Here is an 18,981-nt window from a genome sequence, read left to right on the forward strand (position 1 = left end):
CTACTCTAAATTTAGTAGATTTTTTTTTTCCTATCAGCAGCCATTACTGGCTTTTTCTTGTCTCTCCAGCTTTTTACTAATTTCCAATTTTCTTCCCCAAGCCAAAGAGAACATACTCTTGGGGCCAAGTATTCTTTCTCATGTAGGAAGAAATGTAAGTGGAATCATTTCAAGGCCCAAGAGGACAAGAAAAGCCGTTTCTCCCTCTCTGTTGCCTCACACCCCTACCCCGATATAGTCTGTGTGTGGCGGGCAGGGGAGGTAATGCCGTTGAATTTGGAACAGCAGGCTCTTTACACTGAGTGACAAGCTCCGGGAACACTGGACGCATGATCTCTTTTCCTAGTTCCAGCTACTAATGACTCTGGCATACCAGGAGGGAGTGGAAAACTTTGAGAAGCCACAATCCAAATATTTGGGGTGGGAGTAATTGAATCTCCCATTGTTTTGTAACAACTGGGCGGGAGATTCATTTGCACCATGATGTCTGAGCTGGAGGAACTTGGGGATAAGCTGAGGGAAAGCACATCTGCCTGGTGTTTACAGCATCATCTGCATTACCTGGAAAACAAGTCCTAGCTCTTCTAAAATGAGATTTAAAGGACCACCTCGGCCTTTCTTCTCTGTCCGGACATTTCCAACACCCAGAGAACTTCAGAGTACGGAACTGGTGGGTCTGTGCAGAGCGTTTTTTGATCCGCAGCCGTGAAGAGCACCAACTCTTTTACCAGATGTTTGGTTTTACTGCTCCTCGCCGTCCCGAATTGTGTTCTAGGTCATACACGTCTCACTCCTCAAAACTGTCATTGCTTAAGTGTGCCTGTACCTGAAAGGCTCCCGTTGGAACTAATCTCTCCTCCTTCTCCTAAGCTTCTCGACTTTCATGGCAGTCTCCTTTGCTCTTAGAGGGAAGGATCTCAAACGCCTTGTGTCTGTTGCTCAGCGAAGGTGTTTGAGAACTGTTGAAAGAACGAACAGGTGCCCATGTCCCCTGAACTGCTGTCACAGCATTCTAATAGAATCATGTACCCCTGCATCTGTCTGCCTTGCTCGGTTGTCACCCGCTGGAGGGTAGAATCCTGGGTAGTCTACTTGCATCCCTCAGAGCAGTGTTTGGCATGTAGCAGGCTCGGTATGTGTGTAGGAATCTGTTGAACAAATACATTACCCAGTTTAAGTCTCTCCCGGGCAAACTCCCACTTGCTCGCATCATATGGGAGACGCTCACACTGCTCATCCAGGGGCACTTCATCCGGGTCCATGATAATTGACAGGTAGTCAGTCTTTATTTCAGAAGAAGACTGAGAAATAAAGAGATCTCAAAGTCACCAACAAGGAAACAAAACCCTCTGATATCCTATTTAAAATAAGACTTGGCGACATCTGCTGCTATTTGGGTTCATCTGGTTGAACCCGTATGGTTGGGTACAGAAGGTACCTCTCTGCACGTCACACCTGAGTGTGTGTGATGTCCATCAAACCTCCCCTTGCTTTTCCCACACCACGTTTCTGTAGTACTAGCTCCGCCATCCCATCCCAGATAAAATGCACTCAGATTCTCCAGTGACGACCTTGCTTGTTCTTAAACAATTAGGATAGGATAGTCCTTTGCTAAAAAATGCAAAGCATTTTTATAAAGTCATTCCAAACAATAACTAAAAATAACTTTCCATAGTCATTCTGTGTAAGCAGGCATATATATTACAGATGGGTCAACAGTGGGGGTCCTTGATTGTGGCTTTTCTACATTTGCAAGAAAGACTAGAGGTGGCAAAGTAAGCCCAGGGTCCCTGGGACAGCCGAGAGTCACATTCCATATTAGGTATTTAAATATACTTAAGAGGCCTGGACTCTTAGCTGCTGCAGCTGCCTGAAGAGACGGTCCGGTCTGTTAGTGAGATGAAAAGAAGATTTACCTTCAGTAAGAAATAGAAGTTGACTATTTCAAAGGCCAGGGAATGAGTGAGACTCACAGCCACATTCCAAGTTTGGCCGTTGGTAGGATGTCAAATAAGTGAGGTGGGCATCTGCTTTCAAGTGCCTGTTCTATCTTGGTCATGCAAATCAACCCTAGGAAATACTCTTTATTTTAGATCCAAAATAACTGAATTTACATTTAATGTTTTACCCATGGGTGTATTTCCTGTTAATTTGTAGACTTGACCGCATTTCTGTGGGCAGAACAGACAGGAAGTATGCTTGCCCATATAAGGTGGATTTGATAACTCTTGCTTCGCAGTTATGTAAACTTCATTGAAATGAGTTGTAGGGCCCCTCCTTTCAGTGCCTTTCCCTCCACAAGACCAGACTTCAGTACACAAGACAGCCTCTCCGTGCACACCATCTCACACCCCCCCACATTCTTCAGCCCTTACTCACCCAGTTCTGGGCTGTCACAGCTCACCTCATCCATCACTTGCAATGGTCTCTTTCTCACAAAAATTATCGCTAAACTGTGTGACAAATAGCTCAAGGCAGAAAGATTTGCCTGCTCTCCACAAAGAATGGAAAACAGAGAAAGATACGGAGCACGTTTGTCACGAAGTGCATTTGCCACTGTTGTTAGATTGTAGGGGCCCAGCCTGTCACACCCTCGTGTGCATCTGTAAGACTGTGGAGGAGAAATGCCTACGCCAGGGTGCTGGTGTTCCTTAGAGAAGCTGCTGGAGTAGGTTTTGTGACTAAACTTTTCAATGTCCAGTGTAGCCAAGGCCATAGAAGCAAGCTCCAAAGTCCAGCATGGGGTATTTTGGGTTCTGCCGGATGTGAGGGCAGGTGGGCAGCAGTGTAGATAGCGGCGGGGTAGGGGTGCAGGCAGTGGAGAACAATCTCCACCATGTGGCCCCTGTGGAATTGTATGGTTTTTCCCCATAAGGCAGATGAGAGGAAACGCCGAAACCTTAAGTAAGGGCTTTGAGGAGTGTATGATAGTAGAATCATAGTTGACAAATATTTATTCTTTCAATTGGCATCAACACTGAGCAGCTACCAGGTGCTTGGCAAGGACGTTGCACAGCTAAGCTCTTTGGAGTCCCAGCATTGAGGCTGACTGCCTGGGTTTGAATCATAGCTGGACTTCTGACCAGCATATCACGTGGGGCAAATTGCTTAACCTTTCTAAGCCTAGTTTCCTTATCTGTACAATAGTGATAATGCTGGTCTTTATCTCATCAGGTGGTTGTGAGTATCAAATGATAACCCGAGTAAAGCTGTTAGTAACCATCAGTAAATGTTAGCTGTAATTATAACACTGGCCTCTGCAGGGCTGGACCAGAAGATAAAATAGTCTTTATCAATGAGGAATTTACTCTGTGGTTGGGAAAGCCACATGGAAACAGTTTTTGATGCCTTGTTCCCCTTTGCCTCCCACAACCAATCACTTGTCAGATTTTCTAGGCATTCTGTTATCAAGATAATAATCTCTTGCTCTGATACTTTTTTATTGATATCAAAATTTCATAGACTTTTAGAAGTACAAGACAACTATTCAGTTTAGTTCCAATTTGTCTTTCCAGGTTTATTTCCACTATGCCCCTACATGCAAAGTAACCAGACTCCTCCCCTCATCTGCGGAGTGGAAGGCGTGGGGGGGCTGTGTTTTTCTGCTGCTTTCCTTCCAGCCAGGACCTTCAAAGTCTGTCTCTAAACTTTGCTTTCTCTGAAGTTTTTTCTCCGCCTCGCCTCCTTTGAACTCCTGTAGCCTTTGTACCTCCCTTACAGATTTGGCAAGTTTTGCTTTTGTTAGATCCATTTCCCTACATGATGTCTCTCCCCTTTCAAATGCTATTGTTTGACCTTTGTTTCCTTCTAAAGCAGTGGCCTGAACTGTCATGTCTCAAAACCAATCACAGCACATAGCAGAAGCCTGACCATCGCGGAGGGTGGCAGCCTTGCCTCCCATACTAACACTAGAAAGTACACCGTGTTGGTTTGGAATAGAAAGTCTAAGGTCAAACAACCTGGGTTCAAAACTCAGCTCCAGCTCTAGTTAGCGGTGTGACTTTGGACAGGTTACTCTAAATCTCTGAGCCGCGATCTCCCTCTGTAAAACGGTAACCATAATATCTTTACGTCAGTTGTTTGAAGGACTTAGTGAGATAACTGCATAAAGAGCCTCCCCCAAGACCTGGCACATTGATAAGGGCTAACAAGTCTCTAGCATTGAGGAGGCTTCTTTGACACTTTTCAGGTTTTCTTGATTTTACCTCCTGATATCTCCTGCCTCTGATTATTTAGACTAAGCCACCGTCATTTCTTACTTGGACGGCTGTACAGTCCTCTGCTAGGTGCTTCTCTATTCACTCTTGCCCCTCCGGTCCATGCCCCTCAAATAATCTTTGCAGACACAAATCTCTCACACTTACAATCACCTGCCTTTGCTTAAGAACCCCCCTGCCCGTGCTGTTACTTCTAGAATACAGACTAAATTCCGTCCTGTAGCCTACAACACCCTGCCTGGTCAGGCACTGCAGCTGTGCCACTCCTTTCCTGCCTCACCTGATCCCCCTGCCGCAGCCTTCTGTCACCTCTCATTGCCATGGTGTCCCTCTGCCCTGCCACAGCCTCATTCCTGTTCTTCTCTCTGCCTGCAACACTGGCCCCTCCTTTTCTGCCTGACCACCCCGCATATGCAACTTTTGTCACCTACCGTGTTTCCCCAAAAATAAGAAACCAGTATTATTTTACTGTAAGATTGGGTCTTAAATAATGTAATATAATGTAAGACAGGGTCTTCTATTAATGTTTGCTCCAAAAGACGCATCAGAGCTGATGGTCCGGCTAGGTCTTATTTTCGGGGAAACATGGTAACTCTAGTTACACTTTAAATTTGTCTATGTAATTGATTAAAGTCTGTCCCCACCCCCGACTGCACACTGTAGCATTCGCTGTCCACTCGGCTGTGAGCAGACACGCAGTAAACACTTAAAGCATGAATGAATGAATGAATGAATGAGTGAATAAGTGAGTCTTGGCTCTTTCCCCCACTGAACTTCAGAGAAGCAAGTCGTGCTACCGGCCTAGTTATGGAATCTGATGTCCCGAATTCCACAGTGAGCCTCACACTCTAAAGAACCTAATTTTATCACGGGGTTCAGTGAGTCTGAACAGCAGTGCGCATCTGTGTTTCCATGTTATGAGAGATGAGTCAGTGGTGGGTCTGTGTTCTGCTTTTTTCTTTTTGTTTCTTACCAGAGAGTAAAGGTAAGAAAATGAAGGCTTCACAGGTCTCATGCTGAACTTAATTTAAAGATTGTTTTACATTTTTTTAGATAAAAAAAAGTCCTTTTTGTCCCTGGGAAATACTCGTTTGCCCATTGCTCTAGCTTTTCTTTTCAGTATGCCACTTTCTGGCTGAGACATTTTAATGATTCACGTTTTAGTGTTCACCAGGGAAGAGACAGGAACGAGAAGGAAGGGCAAGAGGAAGATCTCACATTTGTTTAGTGCCTGCTTTAGATGTCAAATGGGCATTTTAGAATACTACGTAAACAGGAGCAGACAATTTATCTGCAATTTCTTACCCTTTTCAGTTTTCGGATGAAGAGGGTTAACAGGAGCCAGAAGAGGGTGGCAGCCACACAGGTACATGTCAGGGTGATCAGCTCCAGGTTAGACTTGTCCGAGGTTCCTGGAGAGACAGAACACCAAGATGATGCTAAACCGTAACCCTCAACCTTAGGGTGTGTGTGACTTTCTAGAAGAGGTCCAGTGTCCCTACTGGGCCATCATGGCGAACACATCTGCTGGCGCAAGAATCAGTGTGTGGGACAGGTCCCCTCTTACCTTCTGCTTCAGGTGTGTCCGTGACATTATCAGAATAAACCCAACACATAAGCTAAAAGACTTTCCAGAAATTTTGCTGTTGAGTTAGCACACTTCGTAATCCCAGAAATAACCAATTAAAAATCAGAGGAGAAATTAAAAATGGGAAAAAATTAAGGCAGGAACAGAAGCCCATTAAAGTGCTAAATCTGGAATATGTTAAATCTCCCTAATGGATTTTAGAGGAAATTCTAAAGAAAAAAAATTTGCATATAAGGGCTCCTTTGGGACTCACAAAATTCTTCAAAGTAGATTTTAAAAATAAAAATAAAACTCAAGGACTGTCACAATTGCCTGCTCGCTCCTTTCGGAACAGCCAGGCCAAATCACCCACATCCCGCCCCCCACGTCTGGGGCTCTATTTCTGACCTTTTCAGCAGTCAGCCTGCAGGGACCAAGGGGAGAAGAGGTAACTGCTGGAGTGGGATTCTCCCCAGTCACCCCACTTCCCAGAATCACAGAGATCAAAAGCTGCGCACTGTTCACCTACGATCAAAAGGAAGAGACCCAGAGTATTCACGAGAAGCCTCCAGAGAGGAAACTCGCTGGAATTTGTAAAGGCATGCTCCAGTGGGCCTGAGAGTGGTTCCCTACCTCCTGATTCCAGTGGCCAGTTCCCAGGAATCCTACAGTAATGCCATTATCCTTTAACTTCATTAAAAGGAGACAGAGGCTAGGATTAATTTAGGCCAAGAACAAATGAAACTTATTCTTTTCAGAAATGATGATGTGGACGAGACCACTTATTGAGCACTTATACGCCAAGCCCTCACAACCACCCTGTGAAGTAGGTGGCAGTGACATCCCCACTTCATAGACCAGTACGTCATCTTGTTGGCTCTTTGTTTCCATTCTGCAAAGATGTATTAAGTCCTGCTACAGGCAAGGTCCGAGGCTGGCGGAGATGGGAAGATGAATCAGGGAAAGTTGTCACTCTCAGGAGCTCATTTACAACCTTATCAGGAGACTTCAGGCAAATACAAAGAAATTAGATAAAAAGAGTTTCGGAGGTTGAGAGAATCTAACGCGCTTTTCGCTTTTGGGAAGAGGTGACATTTGAAATGGATTTTGACCCACAGCGATAAAGGCAAGGGAGGGCATTATAGGCAGAGGGAACAGTCTGAGTAAAGACCCAGGATTGGGACGTGATCAGGAACTGATGGCAGTATAATCAAGGTCTAGGACAGGACCAGACTACAGAATTCTGGCCATCTGGTGAAGACTCTGTGCCCTGAAGACCAGCAAATGGACACACTGGAGACCTGAGCCTCTTCCGTGCTCCCTCTTTGCAGCCTCCAAGAACGCACACTTCCCGTAGGCTGCAGTTCCTGCAGTGTGTCTCTTAGTGTAGAGGGGAAACTGATATTTCTCTCAGTCCATGACACAGTCCTGCCTGTTCTACTTCCATGGCTCATGAAATCATCACCTCCTGTCCTAGCCCACTGTCACTGCCTACGTCAGGGCCTCATCAGCAGTTCTCACCTGGACAGCTGTGTTAGTTTCTTTGCCAGCCTTGACTCCCTCCAGGCTTTCCCCTATTCTGTAGCCTGTGTGATCGTCCCCATCACAAATTCAATACTGTTACTCCTCTGCCTAAATTCCATCATTGCCCACCCGCCATCATTGTCAGGATAAAAGTCCAAATCCTTAGGTCCTGTATGCCCAACCCTGCCTCTGTGCAGCTTCACCTCCTGCTGTCCTCCCATTTGCTCCTGTCACATCCGAATACTTGTAGTTTGTTTAACATGCCAGCCATTCTGCCCCTCTGTGCTTTGGCCTTTGCTGGTTCGCTGCCAGAATGTAAGCTTTCTGGGGGCTGAGACCACATCTTATTCATCTTTATATCCCCTTTTATCAGATTGGTTGAATTAGTGGATAAATTACGTTTTGCTTTGTCTCCAAAGAGTTTCATGAAGTTTTCAAGGTATTCAGGGCCAAATGCCTATTCAATAAATAAATGGAACACTACCTATGCCCCGGGCTCTGTTCTGGGTACCGGTACCTAGTTATAGATGAAAGGGTGTGGTCTGGAGCTCACAGCCTGGTACTCAGATCTGAACTGATGAGTATGTTCACCGTTCTGAGTGAAGCAGCCGTGTTGGATTGTGGTTTTAGGTTCACTGCTACCTCTCGGGGGTTTAGAAGAGAACCTGGCACACAGGAGGTATTCTGAAAATACTGGTTGAGTGAACAAATCAATTTGGCTCCATTTGCTGCTGGTCAGCTTGTGGTTACGTTTCCCTGAACCTCATGAGCTTGACTGAGAAAACTTCCTTGAAGAAGCTTCAAAGTATGGTCACGTTTTTTCCTCGGTATGCATCCTCTCCATGGGAATATTTTAAGCTCAAGTCAATTCAAGTTTGGATTTCTTCCATCACAGTGAGAAGTCTTATGCTGCCTTGCTGCGTGCACGTACACACACACACACACACACACACACACACACACACACTTCTGCTTATCCTGCAAATAAGTTTTGCGGAATCTGATTGGGACCTGCTGAGGGCACAGTGGCCTTTGGCTGTTGGAGACGCTGATAAGATCTCAAGGCACTGTCTGCATAAAACCTCTGAGATGCCTCCTGCATGGAGTGCCTTGGGAGAGGCCCCTCCTATTGTGGGAACGTTCCCACTGCATTCCACGGGGCAGGAAGTTGACCCCCAAAGTCATTCCATAGTCTTTACTCAGGCAAAATTCCTTTCAGTGGGACCTAATGTGTTTGTCTGCACTTACACATTTAAAGAATCAGCTCATTAAAAACATCTTCAAGATGAACGCTTATTACAAGGGAGAGATCTACTTAACATTCTATGACTGCTTACTGAATACGAAAATATTAGGTTGGTGCAAAAGGAATTGCGGTTTAAAAGGTTAAAAATAATCGCAAAAGCCGCAATTACTTTTGCACCAACCTAATAAGAATTTGACAAGCTGTAACGTAATATCTACTCTATCTTTATCTCAGAGCTCAGCCTCTGTCTTTTTTTGGAAAGTAATGATTAGGACGGTCTTAGGCTGGATGGACCGATTTAAGTTAGCAGCCTCTCTTCTTGTACATCTCTTGGATGTGTTCTCAGAGGTCAGACGTCCACACACCAGCGTGACTAGACGCAGCTTCAGCTTGCTGGTGACAGCTGATGAGCTCAGTGCATGAAAGAGCCCAGCTGCACATGGCAGGGGAAGGGAGGCCCGGAAGTGTGGGCGGGATCTGACAATGACGAAGAGTTGTTAGCGCAGGGCCTCAGGGACATCACTCCCATATGATATGTTGTTCCAAATTGGTGTAATTGCTCTACGGCTCACTGGAATATTTAAATTGGCCTTCATCCTATTTCTGAAGCTTTTTAGGAATCTATGCACATCCATTTGGAACCCCTCTTAAGGACAATGATGTGTGGAAATACTGTATGGGGATTAAATTTGAAGTACGTTTTCAACAGTAATTTTAGGTAAAGATATTTGTCGTGTGGGGCGGCCTGCGAGGTCTCAGCTCCCGCTCCCCACACAAGAACGCAGGACATGGTGAGGCCAAAAAGGAACACCCACGGAGCCATAGGTAGGGGAATCACACCACTGTAGTCTCGCTGGCGGCTAGATTCACACAATGTGCGACCTGCTGTCCGCTTTTCTGCCTGCCAACCGACCGACTCGCTAGCTGCAATCTGCGCTTGCCAACACCATGTTCTTGCTAGCCCCCATTTTCTGCAAGCGTAGCCGTAGCAATTCTATTAGTGGCCAATGGCTCACTGGTTACAGCTGACGGCCAACTAGCCACAGCTGATGGCCATCCAATCACAGTTGATGGCCATTTAGTACCTGAGCCGGCACCTTTCTATGTGAGGCCGAGAGCCTGGAAACTGCACTCCTGGCTCTGTCCCCACAATATTTCAAGTTGCTTTTAGGTGCCACCAGTTCTGTAACACATTTTTATTACAGCAAGTTAATTTCTTGGGTCAAATAGGAATTTTGTGGTTTGGAACACCATTTGGGTGACTCACTGGTTAAGTCTAGGAAAACTATAATACAGAGTTTTGCTGAAATGGAATTTGGTTTATCATATTAACAAATAATGATATTAAGTACTATTGTGAAAGTTTCTGTTGCCTGCCAGATGCTGTATTAAATGTGCAAACCCTTAAACAACCCTACAAGGTGTTTAACCATTATTAACCTTAACAACCCTAAAGGATTACTATTATTAGCACCCATTTTGTAGACGAGTAAATGGAAGCACCAGGAAGGCAAGTAGTTCGCCTGAGGTTACACAGCTCCTGCGCAGTGAAGCACCTGGCTTCAAAGAGGGTCCTTCTTCCCCGCTGGGCTCTGCTGCCTTCGATCCGGGGAGCAGTAGTGCAGAGCAGTGAAACGTGGGTCCGGTTCCCCACTCTGGCGCTTCCTAGCTCGGTAACCCTGGACAAAGGCCTAAACTTCTCTGAGCCTCACATTCTCACTTAGAAATAGAAACAAATCCTCATTGGATTATTGCAAAAGTTAAGCAGGCTAAAAGCACATGTTATGTGCTTTTAAAAAGCACACTGCATGTTCCGTAAGCATAATATTTATAACTGAATTAGTTCCATCACCATTTTTTGAATTCCCAATCAAGGCCAGCTTTATGTCATTGTTTAGATTTGCAGTCCAAAGGCACGTGTACCCTGGTCTTCCTGTGTAAAATCAGTGAGCAGTCAGTTCACCTCTCTGTTTTGAGCACCATTCTCTCCTGGGAAACCCTTCTGAATTGCCAGCAGCCATGAGAGGAGTAACGTCAATCACCAACATCACCACGTGAATTAGTTGATCACATCCTCCCTCGTGCCAGGGAGCCATAGGAGAGAATTCGGGGGCAGGATTCAGGAAGAGGAGCTAAAGTGGAGGGCAGTGAGGGATCAGAGGAGAAATGAAAACTGAAAGCTGGCTTAGGGTGATGAACAGGAGAGGCTGGATACCCAGACAATTTTCTTTAGATCTTTTCCTATTCTTTACTCTGGGCATTTTATTAAAGAACATAGTGTATCCTTCCTGCTGTATGAGTCCTTTCCTGAAATATCTTAACGTGCAGTTATTATGGCACAAAGTTTACAAATCACACCTTTAATGTCATCTCAAGTGTTGAGACTGCAGAACCCTGAGACAGTCCTGCATGCTTTCCATGATTTTTGTATCCATCAGTCGTCCTCAAAAAATGTTGAAAATGGGAGTTATCCTTCGAGATGTTTTCTCCTGTGTAATTATAAATGCTATTGAAATAGCATTTCAACAGCAAGGCTAAATCTGTTATAAGAATGTATTTATACATATTGTGCTGATTACGTACAATAATAATGATAAAATAGAGTTATCTTACTTAAGTCCTTGGATAAAAATGCACCACACTTTCATTGTCACAATCCCGTTGAGCTCCACGGGCTATTGAATGCTCTGTGAATTTCAGAAATTATTTTCGTTAGTAACAGTTTTGTTGTTGTTGTTTTTAATATTAGAACTTCCCCTTTGAGAGCCCCACTGTGCTCATGTGCAGTCCAAACCAAACAAGACCCGTGATTATTTAAAGAAGCTACTCTGAGTCCACAGTCCACTCATCCCTTTTAAATACAAAAATAACACATTGTTTTATCTATGAGTATAAGAATCCTTTCTGAAAGGAAATAAAAAGAGCAGACAGTTTCCTTCCTGGCTAATACATGAACCTTTTCAAATCTGTTAAACACAGTCACAGACACAACTCATTTGCCTGGTTTCATTTCCTCAACTCAACCTGACAAGATAGGTCAGTGGGAAGGGTCTATCTGCATAGATTAGGAAATCAGGCTAAAGCCTGGGAAACTTTCACAGCCACCAGAGTGAGGAGCGCAGTGCTTTAGACTCTAGGGCAAGACTCTCACTTCAGTGATAAAATGACTACGCGGGGACTGCATTCAAGGGAACAGCATCTGAGGACCAAAGTTGTATTCATTGAGCCCGAAGTGCTTTCATCAAGATCTCATCTAACTCATAAGATCCTCATAATACCAACTTTTGAAAAATTTCCCTACTCCAGATATTGTTAAATGGATCTGAAACCTGCCTCCTTGAAACTTCACCACCATCTCCCTTTCTTGGTTCTGTCCTTCCTGGTCGGTCAAAGAATGAGTTAAGTCTTCCTTAGTCTGAAAGTTCCTTAAATATTTGAGAGAAAGCAACTGTTCAGCCCAAGTTGTCTCTTTTTTACATGAAACATCCTCATTTCCTTGCACTATTTTATCATTACCCTATTCGGACTCCATTTATTTATGCTTCTGTTACAAATGGGTACAATATTTCAGGTGTGGTTTGATGATTTCAGATCAGGTCATCTGTTTCTGCAGCCAACCACAATTTTTAAGCAAAGAAGTTGAATACATCCATCATTCTGAAAGCAGAAAAAAATTATAAGAGAGCAAGGGAGAAGGCAGAAAAAATTATGAAAAGCAGACACAAGAACTCGAAAAGCATGGAAGTTGGGGATAATAATAGCTAAAAACTGTAGTGATGTTGCAAACTATACCATTTTTCTAAGTGATGCTGAAAATTAATGCCACACGAGGGAAAAAAGGTCATGAATCAAAAGTACAAATTCCTCAGAAAACTCTGTGGACTAGCCAGTAGGAAATATTTAGAATTATTTAGACTTTGTTATTGCCAAGGAAGATACCGTTGTAGAAGGTCCAGAGTTGCCTCATACATTGCTGTCTTCTTCCTGCCTCATTCACCTCGCCAATCCAGCATCCTCCAAAGCCTCCACTAGAGATCAAGTAGCCCTCTGGATCCTTTTTGCCTCTACAAACTTCTTTAGCCCTTATCAGCATTGTGTAGTCTGTTTTATATAAACTAGCATTTCTACTTTACCCTTAGGAGGAGCTCAAAATGTTTCTTGACCTGGTCTAATTGTTTCATGCGCACCTTAGACTCTTCCAACTAGGTCTGCAAAGCCCACCGAGGTTAGGGATCGTGCTTACACTTCCACATCCTGCGAAATCCTGGGCAGCGAAATAAGTTGTTACATGAACAAGGAATTGAACTTGGCTTATCTCTATTGCTCTAAACAATATATCGATGTGTTTCCTTTTTCAGACACTCCGTATGGTTTTCTACATAGATGAGTCCAACAAACATTTATCAAGTGCCTCTGGGGAGGAAAGTGAGTCATGAGCAAGGATAAGCATTGCATTAAAAATACACGTCAAGTGTCATGGAGCACAGAGGGGGAAGTGACGGTGGGACAGGAGATCAGGTGTAGGGACAGTGAACTTGAAAGGCTGATGGGATTGTCTGGGGGGAGAACAAGTTGGGAAAATGATGTGTCGAGGCAGAAGACTAGGACGAGCTCTGTGTGTTTAGGGAGCTGCACGCGGTGCAGCACAGCTGGGGTGCTGGGGCGTGCGGGAAGGGCAAGGGAGGGGTGAGGGGACCAGGAAGCGGAGGTGACGTCGTAAGGCGGGTCATTTAAAATCACTTGATTTGGGAGTGGATCTGAGGAAAGCAGGCTGTTTGGGAGGACAGGAAGTGCTGTTGCGAGATGATATGGATGAGAACATCTGCACTGGCAGCTGATACGGCAACTCAAGTGAAAATGACCTCCCCGTTCCTCAAGAGCAGGTGATACAGGCTCATAGAAACTTTCAAAACTTAGTGACAGCAGTGTACTCAACGTTGTCTGACTTTTCAGAAAAGCATCACATTGTTGGGAAAAGAAATCAGTGCAGGAAACCCAGAAGAGGTAGGGAGAGTCCAGAAGCTCAGTTTTAGAGTAAGTTCTTGCACACGGGTTCCGAGCCACCTAGTGGGGAGAAGAATGGAGGAAACGTGGACACCTGCAGTTTCCAAAGACGTGCACTTGAATCTCAGCCTCACCACCTGTTTGTGGTGTGACTTGGTGCAAGGAATTTAACCTCCATCTTCCCATCTACAGTCTGAAAATAACACCGCTCATGTCTGTGGATTCTTAGGGAGTTCCTGGGATGTGTGTGCCAAGTGGCCACACTGCCTGCACGTAAAGGTGCTAAATCAATACCAGTCTCCTGCTAAGTGCTGGGCATGGGGATGGGACACAAAGAGATGTCACACACAATGCCTGCCTCGAAAAGTTACAGTTCATTAGAGAGGAGAAGCGTATCAATGACTAAATAATAATACAGTGCAGACTGAGACGCGTACTCACTGAAGACCCAGGAGACATGGTGTGGGAGAGAGAGAGGAGAATGACTGTGTGACTTAGCTGTTTATCCTGGAGGATATTACTGGGCAGGACCATCCAAACTGGCGTTAGGGGATGAGGAGGATTTGGATGAAACAGGGAGGGAGCCTGGACAAAAGACATCCCAGTCATTGCCAGCTCACATCCCCCAGTGGAGAGGAGTGGGCACAGACACGTGGCAAGGGGAGGCAGCCACGCATGGGTTGGCGTGTTGTCACAGGGCTGCCATTACCTGGCTGTGGGGCTTAGGTCAGTTGTTTCTTTCCTCTCTGAGTTTCATAAGAACTGCTCTGTCGTTCAGGGTTGTTGTGAGGATACGGGGAAATACGTTCTGGACTGAGGATGAGGGAGCCCTGCGTGCCCTCTGCAGCTGCTCCTCTCACAGGGAAGCCGCTCCCTGGCCTGGTGCAGCTACTCCACAGGGTCACATCTGGAGTCCTTGTTAAGAGATAAATTAACAGTCCTTTGAAGAAGGAGGTGTTAAAAGAGAGAGTCACGCTTAATAAATGGCTTTCTCCCTGTTAACAAGGATTATTTGGGAGACAAATAGGACTGTGACTGAAAGTGTGTGGGGATGCCACCCTCCACTTTTGCTGCAAGTGTAAATTTGTGGTGGAGTAGTTTCAGATTTTTCAGGAGACTCTCCAAAATCATCTCCCTGTGAAAGAAGGGAATGGAGTTTCGTTTGTAGGGAGTCTGAATTCTCAGAGTTAGGATCTGTAAGCCATGTAAGTTCCCAGGGCAGAAGAGCTGATGTATGAATACATAGCGCCTTCTCCCCACTTCCCCCCAGAAATACTTACATATGCCAAAGTCTACTGGGGAGTGTTTGGAAACAGGCTACTGAACAAATTCCATCTTTTCATGTAAAACCTTAATGTGCTGTGGGACATTTACATCTAAGAGGTGTCAATTTGATATTTTACGATGCTATAAATGTTATGTTTTGGGTGATTCTTGGCTTTAGAGAATTGAAATTGAGGTCTACACTGTTTTCTAAATGGAAGCCACATGGGCGCAGCCCAGGGTAGGACTAGGCCTCTTTGGATTTTGCTGCTCAACAAACTATCTGAGGCCGTTATAAAGAGGAAGCCCTTGGAATATTTTTCTCAAATGTGGTCTGTTTATTATGTGTTGCTTCTCTCTGATACTATTTTGCAGTGTACTTCATGTTACAAACCAGCTTATGAAAACATTTGGAAGCTATGTCTAACTCATGGGAATTGGAAATGGAAAAAAGAATGCACGATTTCCAGTGTGTGGATTTTTTTCCCCATCTACACCCATCGTCTTGCTCCTTATATTTCTCACAGGTGTGGCCACTCAGGTCATTCTCTGTGCGTCAGTGTCATCACGCTGGCAGCAGCTGGCTTTCCTCTCTTCTGGGAACCCCTCCCCCCATGGAGACTATGTTCAGATGGCAGCTCTCAAGCCAGTGTCTTCACCTTTTGCCTCGCTGGGTGGAACCAGACAGGCCCTTGGGGGGGAGGGGGGGCAGGGGAAGGAAGAGGGCAGGAGGTCAGGGCAAGGCTTGGACTGGAGGAGCAGTGGGAGACTGGGAGGTGAAAAGTTAAACAAACAGGGAAGTAGATGTCTGAAGAGTTTCTGGTTGCTTCTGAAGCAGCTGTTTACCTTGCACGGTGAGGTACGCGGAGGTTTCCACAGACCCCTTCTGGTTGGTGGCTCTGCAGCGATAGACGCCTTCGTCCTCTTCTGTGACTCTTTCAATAAACAGCGTGCTGCTTCCTGGTCCTAAAATAATTCCTGAGGAGCGAGAGATGTTTACATTAGCGGGTCTGGATAACAAACAGAAACAGCCGTTTCTGTAACACAACCCTCTTCCTTTCATTATGCATTCAGACTAGGAAATCTGAGCCCCGGCTAACCTGGCTGGGCTGCTTATTTGTTTTCTCTGGTCCAGGCTTTTTTACAGCACCTTCACCACCCAGCAGAGCTCTGACCAAGGCCATTCACTGTGCGAAAGAAATGCGATGGAGCTGCGATACCCAGCTTTAAAATACCGAGGAGGTAGCGTCTCTAGTGATAGTACCTGCATTCCCTCAGTGCCCGCTGGTGCTGGGTGCTACGCGGGGCGCTTCCGACCTTGCGTCCACAGCCACCTGTGAGGTATTGTGGTCTCCATGTTATCCACATGGAACCAGGTGGCAAGTGAAGCAACTTCACCAAGAGCATGCAGTTGATGGAAAGCCCGTTGGTGGCCTATGGGCCAAGGGGAAGCATGTTTCGCTTGTCACGGTGGGAGAAAGCGTGGGCTGTGTTTTAACCTAGGCCTTACCACTTCAGGCTTTGTCACTTTAGGCAAGTTGCTTAACCTTTCTATGTTTCAGTCTTAAAATGCATGGGAAGGCAGTTCCGACTGATATAATAGGAAGATGAACGGCAAGAGCGTGGCACATAAAGAGTGTGAGGTAAATGTGACCTTAAGTCGCGCTACGGAGCGTGATGTCATGGAAGGAGCCCCGGGAATCTCCGGGCCTGGCTCCGAGACCCAGCAGCTCCAACACCAAGTACTCTCACCAAGTATGTATTGGGTGCTTCCTCTGCCATTACTCTGCGCTAGAGACCTTGGGGGTGGGGGGCAGGCCAGGACGCGGGATCTGCTGAGGAAGGAGAATAACACACATAGGTACGTACTCCCTCCCTCTCTCTCCACTCTCACTCTCTCACTCTCAGACACACACCTTCGTCAGCAAACAAAGCAATGAATGAGAATGACTAAATGTGGCACATACCCAGTTAAATGCAAAATCTGGGGCCAGGAGGGAGGTGAGTAAGGATAGGAAGACTCAGGGAAGGCGGCATGGAGGAGGTGGGCCTGGAGCTGAGGTCTAAAGGATTAGCAGAGGTGAGGGGACAAGGGAGGGCTTCATTTCAGTGGCACAGAGGGCATGCCACGGAAGTGAACATTCACTGAATGCTTGTTCTGGAATAGTGATACAATGGGCCTGACCAGACTCTAGGCTATACTTTCTTATATAGTTTGTATTCCCCCTGATTATAACGTATTCAATATAGAAAATTTGAGAAATACTGGAAAGCATAAAGAAAATGTAAAAAACAAACCTACAGTCTTACCTCCCAGATGTTTTCCCTTTAGTGTTTTAAAAGTGGACTTTTTCACACAGTTTGTTCGTGCATATAATAAATATTTTTGAGCTCCCATCATTACTAAACTATTGTATGCTGGTGATACAATACTAAGCAAGGCAAATAAATCCTTGCTTACGAAGGGCTTATAGTTTTGGAGAATTACAAATTAATAATGTAACTTCAAGTAGCAACAAAGTCTGGGAAGAAAATAAACCAAGTTAAGGAGATCACGGGTTAAGGAGGGTGAGGCAGCTATTTGAGATGGGATGTTTTTTTGGGCAGGGTCTCTGAGGAGGTGACGTCTGAGCAGAGCCCTGAAATACGGAAGACGTGAGAGCGGGGGGACTTCAGTGGCCAGACCGACCTTGGATAGGAGTCGGGATAGTTAATTCGTTTTAACAGGAGGGATGGTAGAGTATAAAGGGACAGGTAAATTGGACAATTTGGTGATACATAGTCCCAATAAATAAGAGGCACTCATCTGTTTAACTTCAGGAAGAAGAGGGAATTCCGGAGGTTTGAATAGAGAGAGAAAAAGGTACGAAATAGTGTGCTGGGAGGGAAAGTAAACAATTCAGTAGTGAAAAGTTGTAAGATTTCTCCTAATGATTATACAACTTTAAATATTGACCTCCTCCCCGATATCATAGCATAAATATTCCCCCATATTCTTATATACTTTTAATGTAATCCTTTTTTATGTGCATGTACCCTAGCGATTGGCACTAGGTTACATCTTGTTGCCCATAACTATAATTATGCAATTAACGTCTTCAGGCATAAAGGTTTTTCGTATTTCAGATTATTTCCTTAGCATAGAGTTCCAGAAACAGATTTATTAGGTCAGAAGGTCTTGATTCATATAACCAAACTGCTTTCCAAAAAGAGCATACCAATTAGCACCTAAAACAGCAGACGGTAGGAGACTTTTTATCAGTCTCCTGCCAGGACTGAGCAGTATCACCTAAAAAATATAAAACACAGAACTTTGCTTGTTTGATAGATGAAAATCATTGTCATTGTAACCTGTGTTTCTCTGGACGTTCTTTCATGTATTTGGTAGCCATTTTTTATTTTCAAAGCACCTGTTCTGAGCACTTGAAAAGGTGAGTTCCGATTACAGAGAGCTTTGAAATCCTGGCTGAGGAGTTTCCATTCATTGTAGAAGGAAAGAGAGGTCCGCAAAGATTTTTGAGCAGGGAAACGACATAACAAAAGCAGTGTTAAAGGAAGTTTAGTCTAGAAGGGGAATGCAGGATGGATGGGAATGGGGAAAAAGGGGCATGTGGACATCCAGCTCACCAGTTGTAACTCAGGCAAGAGCTGGAGAACGATCCAAATCTGGATGGTGGGAAAGGAAGTGGAAAGGAAGAAATGGAAACAGACACTTTGTAGAAACAACCTACAGGAATTGGTGCTTTTTTGGATACAGGAATAGACAGAGATAGGCCAAGCGGGTTCCAATGTTCTAAGCCCAGATAACGGGGGAAAAAACGAGAGATCCCCGCCGAAACCTTGGCTAAACTGTTTCATCTCTTTGTGGCTGTTTCCCCATCAGTAAAATGAGAATAATGCCTACTGTGCCTATTTCCTGGTATTGCTGTGAAGTCAGTTGAGATAATTTAAGTGAAAGCATTGAAGCTTTGAAAAGTGTAAGCTATACGTTATAAGTGGTAATCAGAGAACATAAAAGTGTGGCTGGATAGTGGGTGGTCAGGAGCAATGAATGTTTATAATGGCGACTATCTCGTTACCCATAATCATCTCCACGGCAGCAGACCTGAACTCAAATCCCAGTTTCAGGCTAACATCATGAACAAATAAAGTCAGAAGAC

The 18,981-nt window shown here is 44.9% G+C and overlaps 1 protein-coding gene across 1 annotated transcript in view; it reads right to left on the reverse strand.

Annotated features, from left to right (window-relative positions):
• FLT1 (fms related receptor tyrosine kinase 1) overlaps positions 1 to 18,981 on the reverse strand; it is a 159,265-nt gene that overhangs the window by 33,099 nt on the left and 107,185 nt on the right. The window contains exons 15-17 of the mRNA XM_033104221.1: positions 15,668 to 15,799; positions 5,523 to 5,629; positions 1,169 to 1,301 (exon numbers count right to left, since the gene is read on the reverse strand). Of these exons, the coding sequence (XP_032960112.1) occupies positions 1,169 to 1,301; positions 5,523 to 5,629; positions 15,668 to 15,799 (372 nt within the window). The remainder of the gene's footprint in view (positions 1 to 1,168; positions 1,302 to 5,522; positions 5,630 to 15,667; positions 15,800 to 18,981) is intronic.

The sequence above is a fragment of the Rhinolophus ferrumequinum genome, chromosome 4 (genome assembly GCF_004115265.2).
Source record: "Rhinolophus ferrumequinum isolate MPI-CBG mRhiFer1 chromosome 4, mRhiFer1_v1.p, whole genome shotgun sequence".
Taxonomy (NCBI): Eukaryota; Metazoa; Chordata; class Mammalia; order Chiroptera; family Rhinolophidae; genus Rhinolophus; species Rhinolophus ferrumequinum.